The sequence below is a fragment of the Spermophilus citellus genome (assembly GCF_964194105.1).
Source record: "Spermophilus citellus genome assembly, chromosome: 3".
Classification (NCBI taxonomy): Eukaryota; Metazoa; Chordata; class Mammalia; order Rodentia; family Sciuridae; genus Spermophilus; species Spermophilus citellus.
Genome location: NC_138184.1, coordinates 5,146,340 through 5,166,400, shown reverse-complemented (window position 1 = coordinate 5,166,400; position 20,061 = coordinate 5,146,340). Strand labels below are relative to the sequence as shown.

Below are 20,061 nucleotides of genomic sequence, written 5' to 3'. Positions count from 1 at the left end.
GCACATGGACCATTGCACATGTGTCCCATACATGTAGTAAGCTCACAAATGTCTTCTCTCTCTAGAATAGTTTAGGTTCTCTGCCAGGCAGTTCATGTTCTGAGGCTCAACTACATCAGGAATCAGAAAAGTTTCTGTAAAGGGCCCAAGAGTAAATGTGTTCAGATTTCCATCCATATGGTCTCTGTCGGATTGACTCAACTCTGCCATTGTAGCACCAAAGCAGCCAGAGGTGACACACAAACTAATGAACAGGCTGTGTACCGATAAAACTTTATTTGCACAAGCAAAAGGTGGGCCAGATTTTGCCCCACAGGGCCCCAGTTTGCTAACAACTGAATTAGGAAATCAAATACACATGATCAAAGCAGACAACTATGACACTTGGTTGTCTTTCTGGATTCAAGGGAAAGAAACAACAGGTGGTGCTGGATGTTTCTAAGGAGAATCTGGATACTAGGTTGTTTTTTGTTGTTGGTTTGTTGTTGTTGTTGTTGTTTTTAGCTTCTCAAGGGGGACAGCTCAGGCATTCAATTGCAGACACTGCTCTGTACCCAAAGCTCCATGTCCCCTTTGTTTCTTGTACCTAAGGCAATTCTACATCCCTACAGGAATGTTTGATGTCAAATATCTCTGTGATCAGGGAAGGCAAAACCAGGAGTGCCGAGTTCCTCATGACTCAAACACTCAGGGTCACTTCAGGGGGACTGGGCTGCACGGGATAACCACACAAGAGACAGAAAGACCTTTTTCTTTAGGGTCCTATGATGGCTCCTCTGACGTTAAGGGTCCGCAGAAAGAAAAAGAGCACTGCTGACCCCTTTTACTGAGGAGAAGCCATTCAAATGAGGCCAGGGGTCAGGTTTCGGGGGGGCTGAGTCTAGCTTTGTGATGTCTGCTGTCAGCAGGTTGACTGACATCTAGGAAGGCCACACCCAAGGGCAGAGCAAGAGAAGGGGACACACAAAGGGCGTTTCCATGGAACATTCTATCCCAAACAGGACAAAGGAGTAATATCACAAAGGAAAAGGTGAGCGTAGCTCAATTCATGGGGCGACATGCCCTACGTCTGAAGAGGCGTCCTCCACCTCCGGGACCAGGGCAATGTCCAGGTCACTACGAGATGCAGTGACGGTCAGAGCCTCTCCGCTCAGGAAAGGAGAATGCGAATCATTCAGACTGGGTTCCCACACAGGAGTTTACTGCTCATTCCTTAAAACCTGTCCAAATGCAGTTTACCATCCACGGGTCATTACCACCAGAGCAAAGCTGCCTGGAAACCTGGCTCTCAGTCATCTTAGATTGCTGCAACAAAGACACCCATAACGGAAAGAGGGAGGTTTTGCAATTCATATCCCAAAATTTACAGATATGGATCTCTGCGCCCACCATTCCACTTTAAGGAATCTATTCTAAGGAAATCATCACACACACACACACACACACACGTTTACCTAGTCTTTAATTTTGTTTAAAGTGGCAAAAAAAAAAAAATAAAAAATCTTTGTGCCTTCTAATTGGTGTTTGGTTAAAAAGAAGCAGAGCTCATCTAACCAACCAAAGATGAAGTGACCATTAAAAATGATGTGGGGGGCTGGGAATGTGGCTCAGTGGTAGTGTGCTTGCCTAGCATGCGTGAGGCACTGGGTTCGATCCTCAGCACCACATAAAAATAAAATAAAGATATTGTGTCCACCTAAAACTAAAAAAAAAAAAAAAATGATGTGGGCTGAGCATGGTGCACACCTGTCATCCCAGTGACTCCAGAGGCTGAGGCAGGAGGATTTCAAGTTCAAGGGCCAGCCCAGGCAACTTAGACCTGAAAAGGGGCTGGGAATAGAGAGCACCCTTGTGTTCAATCCCCAGTACCAAAAGAAAAAATGAATAAGGATACTAAAAATATTTAAAGATATGGAAAAATATTCACAGATTAAGTTTTTTGAAAGCTTAAAAAAACACACTGAGTGTTTAAACTACAGAGATTTGCTGTCTGAGTTCCGGAGGCTGAAAAGTCTAAGATCGGGGTGTCAACACGGTTGCTTCCTGGTGAGGCTCCCTTCCTGGTTTGCAGACAGCTACCTTCTTGCTGTGTCATCACATGGCAGAGAGATGGGGGTGGGGAGAACGAGCACATCCTCTCTGGTGTTCATTTTTATAAGGGCACCAGTGCCATTGTGAGGTCCCACCTATGACCTCATCTAATACTAACTTCTTTCCAAAGGCTGAATACTGTTCCATTTAGAGTTGAGACTTCAACATGATTTTAGGGGACACAAATTTTCCATCCATGGCACTGGCTGACTTCACTCTATTGTCAATTCCCTAAAGGACAAAGCTCAACAGGTGTCCCTTGGTCATTTTTCCATGGGGGAAGCAAAAAGGGTTTTTGCTTTGTTTTGTCTGTTTTGGGGTACTGAGGATCGAACTCAGGGCCTTCCATGGGCTAAGCATATGTTCTACCCCTGGGCTACACCTCTAGTGCCCAAAGGAGTCTTGGTTTTCTTCTGTTCTCACACCAGGCATTGCCCTCAGCCACGTGTGTGGTTAGGTTAATTCTTACTCTAGAATGCAAGGAGATGAGACTCAAGCAAAGTCCTTTATATGCACCATCTCAAGTGTTGGTGGCAATTCTGTGAGGTAGGAACTGTTAGGGATCTCACTTCCTGGAAGGGGAAACCAGCAGGAGGTGGGAGTAGTGACGTGCCTGAAGTCACACGGTGGGTCATGCGTCCCCTAACCACCAGGAACTGCCCTTTCTCTGTCCCCTGCAGACAATGACGAGTGCCTGGTGCAGCCTGGTCCGTGTGGCACCCATGGACTCTGCCACAATGACCCAGGTGGCTTCCACTGCGAGTGCTACCAAGGCTTCACCCCGGACAGCTCAGGCCACGGCTGTGAAGGTAGAGCAGGGTTGGGTGGGTCCCAGGCTGGGGGTGGACCCTTGGGGGCCACTGGTGACACCCTGTCTCTGTCTCAGATGTGGATGAATGTGGTGGGCCACATCACTGCCAACACGGCTGTCAGAATGAGCTGGGGGGCTACCGCTGCAGCTGCCCCCAGGGCTTCACCCCGCATTCCCAGTGGGCCCAGTGTGTGGGTGAGTGGCTGTCGCGACACGTGACTCAATCAGTCAGGATCAGTCCAGGTGAACTGGGTTGGCACGAAGTAATCACGCAGAGACAGAGAAAATACCTTTCCCTTGGGGTTCAGCGATGGCTCCTTGTCCCCAGCTCCCACAAGGGAAGCAAGAGAGGCAGACAGAAGAGAGCGACAGCTCACCTGAAGCCCTATTTATTGAGGGGAAGGTACTCAAGAAAGTTCCACCCAAATGAGGCAAGGGATTGGGTTTCAGCGGGGTGTAGCCCAGTCCCGCTGGGTGACGCCCACTCCCATGGCCTCATTCCCCTGCCAAGCGGAGGTGGGATCCACCTGCTTCCCGTGCAGGGAAGCCGTCTCCACACTTCCATCGCTCAAGGCTAAGGGTCGTGCTCAGCTTCTTTTCATGGTGTGTCAAGTGACAGGGGCTGGGGAGGAAGCTGGGCCCCCAACTGGAGTCTTTCCAGAGGGGGTGGGGGCCTGGGAACCACCTCCCTGCCAGGCTGTGACAAGCACAGCTATTTAAAAAAGCTACCAGGCCAGCCTAGAAGGCCTCCCACTAAGGAGTTCAGGGGCATCTCAGCAAGCACAGCACGTGTTCAAGCCCATTACTTAGCGAGTGGTGGCCTGCAAGACTCAGTGGACAAAGATTCTGAGAGCATTCCTGTGACAATGGGGGGAAAGCGCTATGGTTGATTAGTGATGTCTGCCAAGGATGCGGCAATTGTGAGTGAGGGCACGCATGCTGCATCTTTGCCATAGCTGTTGCAGAGGCTCTTCAACTGGGGAGCTTGCCTTCTGCCCCCCAACTTTTTTTTTTTGCTGCCCAAGACATTTCTAATAGTAGCCTCCTCCTAACCAACTGTCTACCTTTCTCTCCTACAGTCTGGCTTTCACCCTCTACCTTGTTGGGCTCATTTGCTCTCCAGAGCCTTCTCTGTCACGTCTCCTCAGCTCCCCCCCTTGACCTCCACTGTAATGGGCACTGTGGCCTGATCCCCCTGGACACTCCCTCCTTCTGCACTCTGTAATGCAGCCCTCCCCACTCTCCTGCTGCCTTCCAGGCACTTCCTGTCTCTCGTGGTAGGTCTTAGTTAAGTTCCTTGTCTCTATACCCCCCGTGTTTGTCCCAGGGACCTCAGGATGTCACAGACCACTGGCCTTTGCTGGCAAATCCTCATTCTCAAGCTCTCTGCTTGTCTCCTCCTCTGCATGTTTTTGATCATCCCTTCTCCCGACTCTTTGCGGAGGACTTGCCCTTCTCCAGGCCCTGAGGATGCAGGAGTGAGCCCCAGACAGACGCCACCCTCGCCTTGAGTTGCCCAGTTTAGCAGAGGAGATGGGGATTGCTAGACCACTCCCTGGGTTAACTGAGGACTATTTTGCCCCCCCTAAGGGACATTTGTCATATCTTGAAGCCATTTTCGATCATCACAACTAGGGGAGGGGTGTTCCCGGCATAGAGGGGGTGGAGACCCCAAATGCTGCTCAGCGTTCACAGTGCAAGGGCATCCCTCACCACAGAGAATGACCTGGCCCAGCCCCACCTGCCAATACAGGGAGGGTGCAGAAGCTTGTTCTGGAACATGCTGCGATTCAGGATTTAGGGGAACTTTGGAGCAATGCTATGAAGGAGAATTACAGGCTTTGGGGCAGGAGCTGGGGGGATAAGGGAGGATAACAGGCAGGGGATGGAGAAAGATGTATTCTGAGGGCCCCTGGCAAGCTTGCTGCAAGCTTTGACATTGGACCTGGGCTCTGAAGGAGGAGCATCCCGCATGGAAGGCTTGGAGGGGGCAAAGCCCCATCCTTCCTCTCCTCCTCCCTCCACAGACAAGAATGAGTGTGCATTGTCACCTGCGGCCTGTGGCAGTGCCTCCTGCCACAACACACTTGGAGGCTTCCGCTGCGTCTGCCCCTCTGGCTTTGACTTCGACCAGGCCCTTGGGGGCTGTGAGGACGTGGATGAGTGTGCTGGACAGGGCAGCCCCTGCAGCTATGGCTGTGCCAACACGCCCGGCGGCTTCCTCTGCGGCTGCCCCCGAGGCTACTTCCGCGCTGGGCAAGGGTGAGAGATTCAAGTGGGGCAAGCAGGGGCGAGTATAAACTCCATGCCCTGCAAGTGTAGATACATGCAGGCTGGTGCAACCGCCAGGTACCCACCAGAAGAGCCACCTCGGCCTGTGCACCCCTCCCCTAGTTGTGTACAGTACACATGTGTATGAAGAGCTTAACACACAGAGGTGCTTGCGTCTGTGCACACCCCTGATGTGTAATTATCCACATAGTTTACAAGATGCCAGCATGCCTGGGCATCCTTGGGCACTCCCAGGTCCCAGTGTGTACATGTGTATGTGTCCATGTCATCCAGCATGCCTGCAGACTCATGTGGCCATATCCCTGGGGACACTTGTGTGCCATCCACATCCTGGCTTGCACGTGTGAGGAAGCACACATCACAAGCTCTTTGCTCAGCTGGCTCACATTTTGTGATCATCCCTCGGTATTTGAGGGACATCTACCATGGGTGCAGCAATTGTGAGCTAAGGCATTGTGAGTTTCGTTCTAGGATCCCTAATGGATACCAAAACTGACCAGGCTCAAATCCCTTTCCTAAAATGGCAAACTGTTTGCATAGAACCTACACACAAACTCTTACACTCTAAGTTTTCTGCAGATGACTTATAATAACTGATACAAGGTAAATTATATGTACATAGTTGCTATAATGTTTTGCTTAAGGAAATAATGACAAGAAAAAAACTAAGTGTTCAGTACAGATGACTGAACTACACAGAACACACAGCAACAATGTAATATTCTCTCATTACCTGGGTGGTTGAATAGGAGGATGCAGAACCCATGATTATGGACAGCTGACCCTGCTCACATCTCCAAACACATGCAGGTTCTTTCATTGCAATAGGCACGTGTACTTGCGTGTTATCTTCCATGTATGTACATGGGTTTGCACATGTACATGCCCATGGGCACTCGGGTACATTCATCTGTCCCAGCATGTGCACATCATTCCTCCTGTGTTCACACCTATGCCCAGGTAAACCAAAGGACACACACACCACTGTGCATGCTTCATATACACGTGGCACCTCGCCAGCACACACACACAGGTGTACTTGCAATGCAACCCTTGCCCCATGGGGCAGTAGAGCTCAGAACAGAATTCGAGGGTGGTAGGGTGTGGTTGAGGAGGTCCCACCAGCCCACTCCTGAAAGCCACCTACCTGATCCTGGCCTAGGCACTGTGTCTCTGGCTTGGGCTTCGGTCCTGGATCCTGGGACACCACAAATCAGGAACAGCTCTCGTCCGAAGCCTGCTATGAATGCAAGATCAATGGCCTCTCCCCTCAGGACCGACCACGTCGCAGCGCTCACAGAGGCCACCAGGTGCCACAGGGACAGTGCTGGAGGGGGCAACCGTGGGGACTGCCCAAGGGTGGGAAGAGGGCTGTGGCCCCCCAAGATAGAGCAGTAGACTCCAGGTGCCAGCTTGGCCCTCATGTCGTGGTGCCTGCCCAGGTCTCCCTGTACTTCCTCAGCCCTAGTTTTCCCTTGAGGACTCTTGGGGCCCCCGAACAGTTTGCCTCACTCCTGATGAGAATTCAGATACCTCCTATACTGACCCTGGCTGGGTTGGGGTGCTTCTTGTGGATTCCCTCCTTTGGAGGCATTTGGAGGCAGGAGAAACACATTGGTCTCTCTAAACCCTCTTTGCACTCTGGAATGTCGACCCTTACCACCTGGTTAGTGAAGCCCTCCATCAGAACTACTCTAGATTTAGCACTGCTCAGAGCAGCCAGATAACAGCCTCTGCCCCAAGTTCTGCCCTGTTCATGACTCCTGGGCTGGGCACATTGGGATGAAATCTGGACAGAGGCTTTGTGCCTTTGCCTGCAATTCCCACTTTATGCCAGCAGGTGTCAATAAGTGCATATGTCTGAACCACACTCCTGGGACAGGCCCAAGATTCCCAGAAGGAGGGGGCTGGGAGATAGGAATAGCTTTCACTTGAATATAACAGAATGCTCCATGGGCATATAAATGAGGTGAAACAAAACAGCACAGCCCAGAGCAAAGGGGAGGAAAACAGATAACCTTCTGTGGGATTGGATACGTCACCCAGGCCTGGGTAGCCTGCCGTTGAATCTCACTGGTTTATTGAGGGTTCTGTCCAGCTGCCAGGACCAGGAAGGCACTTCAGAGGAGCTTGAATAAAGAAGGATTTGTCATCTGCACACAGGGGGCTCTTAATCAGAGCCAGATGCAGGAAGTACAGAGGAAGCTAGCAGTAGTCTGGCCCTTGCTCTCTTCTCTCTGGCCCAGCTGGGTATCCTATTTGTCTTGAAGTCAGCTCTGACATCCTTTAGGGACTGTCTTCTGCAGAAAAGGCCTTTGGTCATAACACCAGGCACCCCAGGCTGCCTGAGTGACCTTTGGGGCAAATACTTAATTCCCTCCACCCAGGTAGGGGCCTGACCATGGTGATTCAGCTGAGAATAGGATCTGGAGTCTGTGTAAAAGTGGCTGCCTGCCTGCTGGCCTTTTCACCTGAAAACCAGCCTCTGCCTGTGCCCTTATGTCCTCAGCCCAGGCTGACCTCAGTCTTGCAAACAGAGGGCTAGACAGAAGTGGCTAAGGGCAGAGTACATGGCATGCAGGATGTTTTCTTCCACATTAGACATTGTTTAAAATTGCTCTGGCCATGACCCCAGGGCCCCTTATCCACCGCATCCCTGTTCAACCAGCCTCTGATCGCCCACCTGGTTTTTCTCCCCAGGTGAGCCTGGCCACCCTTGACACTGAAGTCCCCCTGACCTTGGCCTTGAACCTCTCACATCTGGGCCAGTCGGAGCATATCCTGGAGCTGCGCCCAGCTCTGGGAGGCTGGGTGCACTACGTCATTGCTCACGGCAACAAGCGAGGTTTCTTCCGCATGCATCACCTGGGCAGCCTCAGCTCCCTGCAGCTGGGACGACGGAGGCCCAGGCCTGGAATGTACCAGCTGGAGGTGGTGAGCGTAGCAGGGCCCCGGGGTGTCTGGCCAGGTTCGGTGGGCCGGGCCTTGCGGCTGAAAGTGCAATTGCAGCTGCTCTAGTTGGGAAGAGCCTCCATGGGCCCCAAGCTCCTGGGCCACCCAAAAGTGGACACTCTGGAACTGGAAGGATTGGTCCCCAGCAGCAGCAGCTGACCAGGTCAAATCCTGAAACTCAGGAAGAGAGGAACGCTACACTTTGACCTCAGATGGGTCCAGGCACAGGCTGGACCTCTGTGCCAGCCAGGGGACCCCAGTACTCAGTCTTTCCTGGAGACAGCTGGACGCTGTTGTGTGTACCCCCCCCCCCCAACATCCAGGGTCAGTGGGGGCCCAGTGGTCACTGTTTCTGGTCAATCTCAGGCTTAAACTTCTGTATTGCACTGTGGCCTCCCCCCCCCAGGGGGTTGGTGGGATATGGGAATGGGTTGCTGGAGTGGGCATGGGCTCATCCTTTAGAGCAAAGAGAGGAGCCCTGACTGCTTGGAGTTCATGGCAGCCAGTGATTAATTATTCCCCTGGGGCCTGGGCTGGGTGTGAAGGATGCTTTTATATCAAAAGTGGAAACAACAATAAAGTTATTTTGGGTTAAATCTGCCTGCCTCTTTGGTAAGTTCTCACATAAGGAGATGCTGTCCTCGGCAGAGCCACATAAAGCTCCTACCTGGGAGAGCCAGAGGGGACCTCTGCAGCCCCAGAGAGGCCCAGGTTTGGGAAAGGATGGGCTTTGTCCCAGGACCCAGGAGAAAATGTAGTGAGAGTCTTGCAGGAAGGGTACCCCCAACCTCAGGCCTGTGCATCTGACACAAACCCAGAGCCAGGCTGTGAGCGGCAGCTGCTGGCAGCCCTTACAGGTTCCTCAGTCGTGAGGATGATGGCTCACAGTCTGTACTGCATGCCCACACTGTTCTAAGTACTTTACAAATATGAACGACTTTATCGTCACTAGAACCCCGCGGAATGGTAGTATGATCGGCCTCGTTTTACAGAGGGGAAAGCTGAGGCTCAGAAGTTATGCAACTGTGGCTCAGGTCAGGCCAGACTGAAAGTCAGGGAGCTGTGCCAGCACCTGCACTGTCCACCACCATGCTGTCCTGTTGCCAGACCCTGGGAACTTGGCCTCAGTGACAGAAAAGAAATCAAGTAGTGAGAATGCAAATAGTCAACCTTAACAGGGAAAGCTTGCTGGCTCCCTGGGACCAAAGAAAGGACTTACTGGCGGCTGGAAGGGGTGGGCTGGGGCTTAGGAATGTTAATTGGCTTCAGGTGCACTTCGACCTGTGTGGGTGCTTGAACCCCAGATCCTTGCCCTGTGATAAGAACGTTAAACGAAAGGGCAAGTGGCAGGTTGACGGCCCTGAGAGTCCGCCATTCGGTGTCTCAACAGCTTCACCCTCAGCACTGAAGGGTGGTGGTGAGCGCACCCAGCTCTAATAATGCACCTGGTCTTTAAAGCCAGCAGGACTGTTTTAGGGTGGGCCGATGGGGCAGGTTTGGTGTTTGACAAACTGTGAGTTAAGGTGAAATCTTTAAATGGCTGTCAGGCTGTGAACCAAGCCCAGGAGTGCACGTGCCTTTTTCCCTGTGGTGGTTGGTCCCTGACTCCTGGCTCTGGGTTGGACTTGGCTCCGTGGAAATCTGAGGGGGAGCTCAATGACCAGGATGGTCACCTCCTTACTGAATGGTTGGTGCATGCCAAGCACTGCGCCCGCGGGCACAGTCGTGTATTTGATCCCCAGCAAACCCCCCCTGAGGCAGGCAGTATTATCAGCCTTGTCCTATGGGGGCATAGGGCAGGAGGGACTGAGGCTTAGAGAAGGCCTTCCTGGGTCACCCATATGGTGTGGGGTGAGGCCCCAAACCACCAGCATGTTGTCTACAGAAGATATACTTGGCTTGCATCTGGGACATTCTCAGTTGTGATGGAAACTCAGGCTATTAAGGATTGGGAACAGTTCAGCCAGGTGTCTCAAACCTCCGCCTGCAGAGCCGTCTCAAGTGCCTGGTCCCAGGGCACTATCCTTGCCCAGGTCCTGACCCACTGGCCCCTGGGCAGCCTACGACAGCCTGTAGAGGGCTTTTCTGACCTTCCACACCCCCCAGTCCCAGAGTCTAGGCAGAGCAAACACAATGATCCCTACTTCACAGGCAAACAAAGAGGCACCAAGAGAGTCAGCAGCTGGCCCAAGGTCACCATTTGGGAAGTGCAGGTCGCATCCCACCTGTCCAGTGCTCAGCCCCTCAGGACCCACTTGTCATGAAGGCTGGGGCCACAGATCTTAAAACAAAAAGTGACGGGAAACAATGACTTTTTTTTTTAACCAAAAGTTTATTTGAAATTATTTTAAAAGCTTAGACTGGGAGGATGTTTTTTGTACCAATCAAAACTTTGCAAGGACCTGGAGAGACACAGTAGGTGGCCTGGGGTGAATGGCAAGAAGCTGCAGGTGGGTGACATAGTCCAAAAGAATCTTGTCTCCAAGAACCTTTGCCCAAGGTTGGTACTTATCCCAGAGTAGAAAGGAGCTGTCCCTCTTCCCAGCTGCCCAAGGGGCAGGAGGTGGTAGGAATAGAAAGGAGCAAACCAATGTGGGCACAGGGACTAGGACTGGGGCTGAAGGACGAGGGGCAGAGGCAGCTGGGGCTGCAGGGTGACCGCTGGTGGAGCAAGATCCCTCCGGCCTCTGTCCTGCTGTTGGATCCCGGAGATGCACAGGCTCACGGCCCTGCAGGAGAGATGAGAGGTGGGACTGCAGTGGCCTCGGGGGCTGTAAAATAATAAGAAATACACTTACTGGTCTCTGCCTGGCACCTAGTTCCTCAGAGCCTTGTAATGTGAGCAATAAGGACGTTAGGAGCATCTTTTGTTCTAACATTTGGTCTTTGACCCCGATTCCTGACACACAGCTAATAAATCCCTTGGAATTTCCTGGGCAATAGGATCCTCTTTTGTTCTGATGAGGGTACTCTTAGATGGGGGCTGGTCACAAGAAAGATCAAGCGTGATTAGAAGGGGGGGAGCTTCTGCTCCAAGTCTCCCTCTCCAGAGAGGGGGAGAAGGGTTGGCAGGGAAGTTAATAATCCCTCATTCCTGTGTGATAAAGCCTTCATAAAACCCCCTGAACTCTGGAGCTCAGGGAGTTTCCGGGCTGGTGAACACATCGTGTGCTAGGAGAGTGGTGCATCCCAACTCCAAGAGGACTAGAACTCCTGTGCTTGGGACCCTTCCAGACTTTGCTTATGACTGTCCTTCATCTGGCTGTATCCCAGATCCTTTGTAACGTCCCTTATAATAAACTGCTAAATATGTTTCCCTGAGTCCTGGGAGTGGATCTAGCAAATGATTGAACCCAAGGAGACAGACACGGGATCCCCAATTTATAGCTGATTGGTCAAAGTGGAGGTGGCAACCTACTGACCATGTACTACATACCAGACACTGCAAATTACAATTGACTCTGCAACTCAATGGAATGCAGTGTCATCGATCCCCATTTTATGGTTGGCAAAACTGAGGCTCAGAGAGGTTACAACTTAATGGGGACAGTCTTGTGGGACAGAGATCCTTCCCCTGTGGCAACTGTCACAGTCTCCAGTTGCTTGGATTGTACTGCCCCTTCACATCTGTCATCAGAGTGTTGTGTAGAGTGGTTGTTTTCTCATCTTATGGGGGCCCAGGAGCTCTTGGTCCACCTCCCTGGCCTTTCAATTCAGCTCTTATCAATGCCCCACCTGGCTAGGCTGGGGCTGTGGGTAGCCACTGAGGACCTTCCTGTGTGGATCTGCAGGGATGACCACATAGCCAGCCCTCCTTGGTCCTGTAGGCAAATGTCCTGCCCAAGTCTGGACCCATCATGAGCCTTCAGCCATAAGCCTTCAACCCTCAGTAACGGATGGAGGAAGCTATGTGACTAGTCCTCACCTGGATTAGTTTAGGGAAGCATTTCTTTTGCTGCTGCTGCTGCTGCTGCTGCTATTGTTACTGCTGAGATACTTTGGCCTGGACGATGGTCGCCGGGATTTTGAAGTATTCAATTTCTTCCTCCCAGCCTGAGAGTCTATCCACAAGGAGAGAGAGGAGAGAGAGAGAGAGAGAGAGAGAGAGAGAGAAGCTTCATCAACAGCCTCTGAGCCTCTGAACCTCTGGATGCAGCCAAGCCTGAAGCCACTGCTGGTTATTTGAGCCCCTGACTTTCCCCTTTGCTTGAACTTTCCGTGTGCTTCAATTTAGCACTCTGACTTTAAAAGAGCTAGATGATGACCTGGGGGGTTGGTCACTCAGTCCATCCCTCGCTCATCAGGAATGAGCTCTCTCTGGAGCAGGGGCAGCTGCCAGAATGTGGAGCTCTGATTCTCTCCCTCAGAGACTGAGAAGCAAAGGGGCCTGCAGACAGGGAGGGTAGGCTCCCTGGATGCTGGGCTGGGGCCTTACCCACCTTGGATGGTTAGCTGGTTGTCAGACCTCTGGGAGACCTTGAGCCTAGGATTTACCCATCTCATTGCCTTCTGAACCCTGATGTCCCGTGGGTTCCCGCACACCGTTTTACCTGGTTGGTGGAAGTAGAATCTGCAGTGGGTGGGGAAGGGATGCCCACGTTAGGGTGGTAGGGGCAGCAAAGCTGTGTGTGTTCCCCACTCCCATCCCACGGCCCCACTCACATGATGGCAAACAGGTTGCAGCTGCCGCTCACCTCCTGGATCCGGAAAAACCTGGCGCGACGGAGCACAGCCAACTTGGGTTTGGGGTAGTAACCCAGACAGCAGTCCTCAAAGGACCCTGCAATCACACGGCCACCCACACGCTCAAACCTGCACACGGGCACTGGCAGGGACAGTCACAGACGTGGGAATGCAGACCATGACCCTTGCAGCCCCGACCGAGGCATGCGCACGGCCTGACTGCCTCTCAGCCTTTGCTACTGGGGCAGCTGGCAGGGGTTGGTGGGGTCCATGGGCCCTGCTTGGAAAGGAGCAGACCACCCAAGAAACAGCCCAAAGCTGCTTCTCTGCTCTGGGAGCACAGGCGCAGACCCTGAGGAGGGAAGACAGGCTCAGGGCCGTGGCGTCTTAATGGAGGGCAGTCTTGTGGGACAGAGAGCCTTCACCTATGGCATCTGACACAATCTTGAGTTGTTTGGTTTGTGCTGCCCCTTCACATTTGGCATCAGAAGTGTAGGGTCCCCAGTGCCACTCTCCTAAAAATGAGGTTGGTTAGCTCCTGCTGAGGTCCTGGATCCTCTCCAGGCTGGTCTGTCTCCGCATGGAACTAGCTCTGATCCCTCTTCCTCTCTGTCCCCATCAGTGACCACTCAAGTGACCCAGCCAGACACTAGGAGTTCTAGAGGGTTTACTTGTGGATCTAATAAAAACACTTAAAGAGTTCCCACTATGTGCCAAAAACCTAAACGGAGAAGAGCTGGAATTAATGTTGTCTTGGGAGCTCCCGGCGTGGTGGGAGACAGGAGGTTGACATTTGTGGGGAGGGGGACTACGGGGGATGCCTGAAGAGGAGGTAATGATGCTTGAAAGATCTGGGCAGAGGAGCAGATGGAAAGAATGAGAAGAAGAGGGGGCGATGGGATTGTGGCGGAAGCCAAGGTGGGCTCTTTCGCCCAGTCAGTCTTGGAGGTCCTGAAATCCACCTCTGCCAGAGCCCACCTGAGTCGGGGTCCTGGCAGAGCAGAGCACAGCAGCGGTGGAGCAGGGGGAGGGCTCAGTTCTCTTGGCATCCCCCACCCTGTCCCTGAAGACAAGGAGCAGTGGTGTTAGATAGGACCTGCGGCTCCAGTGATCCTCAGCAGGTGGCTCCCAATGCTGGGGGCCACTGTCCCTTCCCCCAGGATCAAAGAGCAGGCGCTGGGCCTGGCTCTGATAGCAGGACAATGGGAACAAAGACCAGCCTTCCTCCTGGGCAAAGGCTAAGCTCTGCCGGGTCCTGCCAGACCTAGAATGGGGACAGGCAGAGCAGGAGGGTGGGGCCATGCTCCTCAACCCTGCTTGGCCCCTGCTTGGCCATCGGGGAGGACTCACTGGCCTTGCTACAGGAATGTAGGAGCCCGTCTCAGGGATCCTGGGGGAGTCTGCATGCCTCCATCTGGCCTTTGGTGACCAAAATCCTCAAGTGCCTACTCTGGGGTGGAGACGGGGAGGAAGACAGAAGGGCTCCCGTTAACAACAATAATGGCTCCCTCACTGGGGCTGCTGGGCACTGGATCCTCTCACCTGCTCCAGGTGATGGGAACTTCAGATTCCCACCTCACAGACGAGAAAACCAAAGCTCAGAGGCTGAGTGGCAATTCTCAGCTGCACTGCACAGGTAAGCTGGGCAGGGCCCCAATGGGAAACCACTTCCCAAGGTCTGCAGGGCTCTGGTCTCCAACCCCATCCCTGGCTCTGCAGAGTCAGGACATTGAGGTGTATTCCTGGCTGCAAGTGGCTTTACCCACAGCTGGAAGCCACCTTCTGCTCCCACATTCCCTAGGCCACTGGAGTCCTGCAAAGGAGGTACCCAAGGGTGGAGGACTCTGGAAGAAGGAGCTGGGGGCCCTCTGTCTCCCTTCATCCCAGGGCACAAACACCAGGAATCTCTGCTATGTTGGGAACAGGAGCCATAGGAGAATTCAGTGGTGGTAAGGGATCTGGAAGAGGAGGGGGTAAACGGACGGACAGGGGACGGTGAGGCTAGATAGGGAAAGGAGGGACCAGGGGCGTAGGGTAAGTACAGTTGACCCAATACAGTACCTTGGGTGTGGATGGGAGGGACCCAGGCCCCCAAAAAGCAGGCTGCCAGGCTGGCAAGGATCCAAGGGTTCATGGTGCAGGCAGGACCTCCTCTCTGGGCACTTCAAGGATAGACAGAGTGGCCTGGGGAGGTGGAGAGGGATGATAAGGACCCAAGGAAGACAGCAGCAGGCACAGCCGGGGCCCAGGGCCTTCTGCAAGAGAAGCAGGTGACTCAGGATAGGGACAAGCTGAGCAGAAGGGACCTGCTGCTGCTCTCAGTCATGGCCAAACGACTCACCAATGCCTATGGGGTCCCAGAGCCAGGGCCTGCTGGGGTGGGTGTGCTGTGTGTGGGGTTAGGCAGCTGAGCTTCTCTCTTATAGGTAGAGCCCCACCCCACAACCTCTGGCCCTCCCTCCCTCCTCCCTCCCTCCCTCATCCCACATGCTCTGTGAGACTCCAGGGTTCTCCCTCACTATAGATAGACCAAGCCTAACTTCCACCTGGCTCCTCTCAAAGTCTGGCTGCCCTAGGAACCTCCTCCATCCCAGGCCTCTGGGCCAGCAAACTTGCACTGTCCCCAAAGGGTCCTTTGTCTTCTCCTGTCCCCTCACCTGCACACACGGGCAGCCTGTACACAAGCCTCAGCTGATAGAGCCTCCAAAGAAAGCCTTTCCCTGGCTGCCTACTCCCAGGTATAGGAGGGACCTGAACTTCACCCGTCTCCCCCTCCTGCACAGTGGGGCAATTTATATGTCACAGATATGCTGTGGGTTTGCCATAGGCAAATCCATAGAAACAGAAAGTAGATTAGTAGTGGCCATGGGCTGGGGTGGGGGGGGGTGGCTGCTCAAGGTGCATCTTTTTGTTCTGAAATCAGATAATGGCAATGATTGACTAAGTCTAATGAACACCTCAGAAAGGTACACTTTCAATGGAGAAGTGAATGACCTGTGAATTTTCTCCAATAGTATTTTAAGAATAATCTCGATAAACTGGAAATGTGGTGCACGTCTGTATTTCCAGCGACGTGGGAGAATGAAGCAGGGGGCTAGCCTTGAACTGGCGTGAGCCTTTCTCCAAATAAAAACTGAAAAGGGCTGAGGATAGAGTTCAGAGGGAGAGCGCCCCTGGGTTCAATCCCCTTACCCAGCGGGGATGGCGGGGGTGGGGTGGGGTAGAAGTAAACAAAGACCACGGAGATGAAGAAGAGCCCAATAAACTTGTTAGTAACCACAACCACGAAGAAACACTCTGGTTTGAAAGCAAAGCCAGGAGCCGCAGGTAACCATGACAACGGGAAGCAAAGCCACATTCACCTGCAACCGAGGCAAGGGGCAGGGAAGGAGCGGAGCCTGCGGTGCGGACACTTCACACAGCATTGCTTTTCTTTTTCTTTTCTTTTTTCTTTTTTTTTCTTTTTTCTTTTTCTTTTTCTTTTTTTTTTTACGGCCCGCAAGTTTATCCCTCCTCTTTTTTTTTTTTTTTTTTTTTTTTTTTTTGCGGTGCTTGAGGATGGAACCCACTGCCTTGCGCACGCTAGCCAAGCGCTCTACCACCGAGCTATTCACCCAGCCTCCGTTTCTCGGGCTCTGCGGGGTGGGGGTGGGGGTGGTGGGGTGGGGGTGGGGGTCCCTAGTGGTGGCCCTGGGCTCGCCGCCCTCCAGCTGGGTGGGGAGAGACTTTTAGTTGGGGGCGGGAGTTAAACGGGGCTTAGAGTCTGGCGGGTGGGGCTTGGCCGTGGGGCGGGGCTGACGGGTTCAGTTCTTCGCCTTCAGCTCCCTGCAGCCCCGCCGTCCGTCGCTGCCGCAGGTGTACCTCCTGCGCCCTCCTGCTGCTCAGGTTCCTTTCTTTGGGTGGGTGATGCTAGGCGGGGACGCGGCTCCGCGTGGCTGCGGGCTTGGGACGCGGCGTGGCGGGCCAGGGCTGGCCTACCCGCTATGGCTCACTGTCCTCCTACCTGCGCCTTTGTTGGGCAGGGATCTGGCGTGACCCAGACTCAGCGGGAGGTCCCTGGAATGTGAGCCCACCTTCCCAACCTACCCTCAGGGTTGGTCCCACCAGCAGCCTTCATGGGAAGGAGGGGGACGGAGGGAGGGGGTCCCCTGAGGGACCAGGATGCAGGTTACACAGGGTTGTGCACGCGCCCGAACCCAAGGGTCATGGTGGGAGACAAGCTGTTCAAGAAGAGGCTCTGAACTAAAGCTTTGGAGTTCTGAGAAGTTCTGATAAATGTGAAGGCCAGATCTTTGCAGTCAGGGCTGAATGGTGCGGCAGGCCGCCCCTCTCCCATCTCTACCTTTTCTGGAAGCCAAACTAGTATCAACAGAGAGCCTTCTCTGAAAGTGTGAAATGAAAACAGATGGGGTTGGAGTGGGGCACAATCTCCACCCTTCTGGCTTCTGGTCATCGGCTGTAATGATGGGGGAAAGTGGAAAGTCTCCAACTGCAGCTCAACCAAAGTCAGGTACTGACCACATCCTAGAGCCTGGTAGGGTTCTTCTACAAGCTGAGCCAAGGGCAACCCCAGGTGGAGGGTGGGGGGGGCTGGGCTCACCTCTGGAAATATTCCTTGCCCAGAGAAGGGCACCTCTAGTGTGTGCACACAGATGGAAGAGTCAGATGTACAGAGGAGAAGACTGAGGGTCAGGGAGGCCATGTCATTTACTTTTTTTTTTTTTTTAATACCATGAAGGAAAGTGTGACAGTCCCCTGATCAGAGCAGGAGCTTGATCATCATTGGCAAAGATGGAGGGTCACTGGGTGAATGCTCCAGGCTGAAGTGAGTCCTTGCTTTTACATATCAGACCCTGGCTGCCCACAGCTATCCTGAAGCTCTGGTGCCTCCAAATCCCTGGGTGTCCTCTGGGAGTTTTGGCTCTAGTGGTCTCTGAGAGAAGCAGCTGGAGGCCCTCTCCCACACTATCTGTGCATCTCATAGGGGCTTATGATACCAGGTGCCTGTCTGCCAGGTGTGGCCAAAGCAGTCTCTTTTTTTAAAAAAAGAATTTGTTCATTTGAGAAGTGTTCTTCTTCTTTTTGGTACCAGGGACTAAACTCAGGGGCACTTGACCACTAAGACACATCCCCAGCCTATTTTGTATTTTATTTAGAGACAGGGTCTTGCTTTTGCTGAGGCTGGCTTTGAACTCATGATACTCCTGCCTCAGTCTCCTGAGCCACTGGGATTACAGGCATGCACCTCCATGCCTGGTGTTTTTTTGTTTTTTTTTTTTTTTTTTCCTTTTGATGCTGGAGATTTAATTCAGGAGCACTCAACCACTGAGTCACATCCCCAGCTAAGTTGCTTAGGCCTTGAAAAATTGCTGAGGCTGGCTTTGAATCCTTGATCCTCCTGCTTCAGCCTCTGGAGCCACTGGGATTACAGGCATGTGCCACCACGATCAGCTTGATTTTAAATTTCCCTTTTAATCTCCTCATTGATCCATTGATTATTCAAAAGTGTGTTGTTCACTTATTATTGAAATTCCTCCTAATAGTGCTTTCTTTTTTTTTTAACTCTTTTTTTTTTTTTAGAGAGTGAGAGAGGAGAGAGAGAGAGAGAGAATTTTTTTTTTTAATATTTATTTTTTAGTTCTCGGTGGACACAACATCTTTGTTGGTATGTGGTGCTGAGGATCGAACCCGGGCCGCACGCATGCCAGGCGAGCGCGCTACCGCTTGAGCCACATCCCCAGCCCCTAATAGTGCTTTCTAATTCCATACTATGGTGGATGGAAAAGATACTTAATCTGATTTCAATCTTAAATTTGTTGAGACTTGTTTTTTGCCTAACATATGATCTACCCTGGGGAATGTTCAATGTGCACTTGAGAAGAAGGGGTATTTTGTACCATTGGATGGAATGTTCTCTACATGTTAATGAGGCCCACTTGGTCTAGAGTGTGGCTCCAGTCTGATGTCTCAGTATTGATTTTCTGTCTGGATGATATGTTCATTGCTGAAAGTGGGACACTGAAGTCCCCTGCTTTTATTATATTGGAATCTATCTCTCCCTTCAGTTCTATTAATATTTGCTTTATATATTTAGGCGTTCTGATGTTGAGTGCAGCTATATTTACCACTGTTAAATCCTTTTGATGAATTGACCCCTTTATCATTATGTAATAATCTTTGTCTCACTTTGCAGGGTTTGGCTTAAAATCTATTTTATCTGATATGAGCATAGCCACCCCTGCTCTCTTTTGGCTTCCATTTGCAAGGAACATCTTTTTCCATCCCTTCACTTTCAGTCTATGTATGTCCTGAAACCAACTGCCTCTTGCTCTGGTCTGGATGCACTGTGGTTGCCTGGCAACTAGAGGAGGGGAAGAAAATAGGATGCTCTGTAAGCCCCTGGCCTGATGCTCAGGGACCTGGTTTATGGACAGTCTGTGTGACCCCTTTAGCTATGTCCTCAATGCAGTCAGCCCTGCTGCCTCCTGGAAGTCTGGCTTCAAGGGACTTCCTGCCCTAGGCTGACAGGTGGCCTATTTCAGGAACAGCTGCAGCAATGGCCTTGGGCACAGGCCACGGGACGACCAGCCAGAGGGATTCAGACTACCAGCACTGGTCCTGGCCATAGACCAAATCCTCGTATCTTTCCTGCTTCTGCCATGTGTGTGGATGAACATCAGGGAAGGGTGACTGCCTGACGCGCTGACATTGAGGCTGGGGCTGGGATGGCATGGGGAGGGAGTGGAGGATGGTGGGCCCTGAGGAGAGGGTTCCATGGAGCCCTGAGTCCCTCTTTGAAGCTGCTGAGGTCTGCTTCCCTGATGAGACAGGTTTTCTGCGCATCTCTCAGGCAGGCAAGTGGGTGTGTCACAGCCATCACAGATGAGGGTGATGTCATTAACTCCTCATTAATCACCTGTTGGAGGTCATTTGATATTTCACTCATTCAACAAACACTCAGCACCTACTGTGTGCCAGGCATGGGGCTGGGGGCTTAGCCAACCTTAAGTTGACAGGGCCAATCTAGTCTTCCAAATGATTTTTTTTTTTTAAGATAGTGTCTTGCTGTGCTGCCCAGGCTGGTGTTATGGTTTGGATCTTACTGTCCTCCCAAAGGCCATGTGCTAAAGGTTGGTCCCCAGTTGATGGCACTGTTGGAAGATGGAGGAAACATTAGGAGGTGGGACCTAGTTGAAGAGAGGTCACTGGAGGTATATTGTGTCCCCTGCCTC

General features: G+C 52.4%; 2 protein-coding genes across 3 annotated transcripts in view; one reads left to right on the top strand and one right to left on the bottom strand.

The window, feature by feature from the left end:
* FBN3 (fibrillin 3) overlaps positions 1 to 8,721 on the top strand; it is a 56,155-nt gene extending 47,434 nt beyond the window's left edge. The window contains exons 62-66 of one of the 2 annotated variants that reach the window (XM_081288514.1): positions 2,772 to 2,900; positions 2,978 to 3,097; positions 4,930 to 5,164; positions 6,357 to 6,504; positions 7,895 to 8,721. In XM_081288514.1, coding sequence (XP_081144640.1) covers positions 2,772 to 2,900; positions 2,978 to 3,097; positions 4,930 to 5,164; positions 6,357 to 6,504; positions 7,895 to 8,212 — 950 coding nt within the window. In that variant the 3' untranslated portion in view covers positions 8,213 to 8,721. Of the gene's footprint in view, positions 1 to 2,771; positions 2,901 to 2,977; positions 3,098 to 4,929; positions 5,165 to 6,356; positions 6,505 to 7,894 lie in introns of those variants that run through there. The other variant, XR_014021298.1, reaches the window with a different exon arrangement.
* A 1,875-nt stretch (positions 8,722 to 10,596) lies between these two features.
* CCL25 (C-C motif chemokine ligand 25) lies at positions 10,597 to 15,218 on the bottom strand. The gene is made up of 6 exons (XM_081287353.1): positions 15,171 to 15,218; positions 14,891 to 15,013; positions 12,809 to 12,926; positions 12,586 to 12,716; positions 12,072 to 12,207; positions 10,597 to 10,917 (listed from the first exon to the last, which is right to left on the bottom strand). Exons 2-5 carry the CDS (start codon positions 14,961 to 14,963, stop codon positions 12,077 to 12,079), a joined length of 453 nt encoding a protein of 150 aa, XP_081143479.1. The 5' UTR covers positions 14,964 to 15,013; positions 15,171 to 15,218; the 3' UTR covers positions 10,597 to 10,917; positions 12,072 to 12,076.
* Positions 15,219 to 20,061: the final 4,843 nt, after the last annotated feature.

Coding starts and splice junctions, on each gene's coding strand:
- CCL25 (XM_081287353.1), bottom strand. CDS start 14,963: ATGAACCCTTGGATCCTTGCCAGCCTGGCAGCCTGCTTTTTGGGGGCC. Junction 12,927..14,890: donor CCCTCCCATCCACACCCAAG/GTACTGTATTGG, acceptor GTGTGATTGCAG/GGTCCTTTGAGGACTGCTGT. Junction 12,208..12,585: donor CAACCAGCTAACCATCCAAG/GTGGGTAAGGCC, acceptor CCTTGTGGATAG/ACTCTCAGGCTGGGAGGAAG.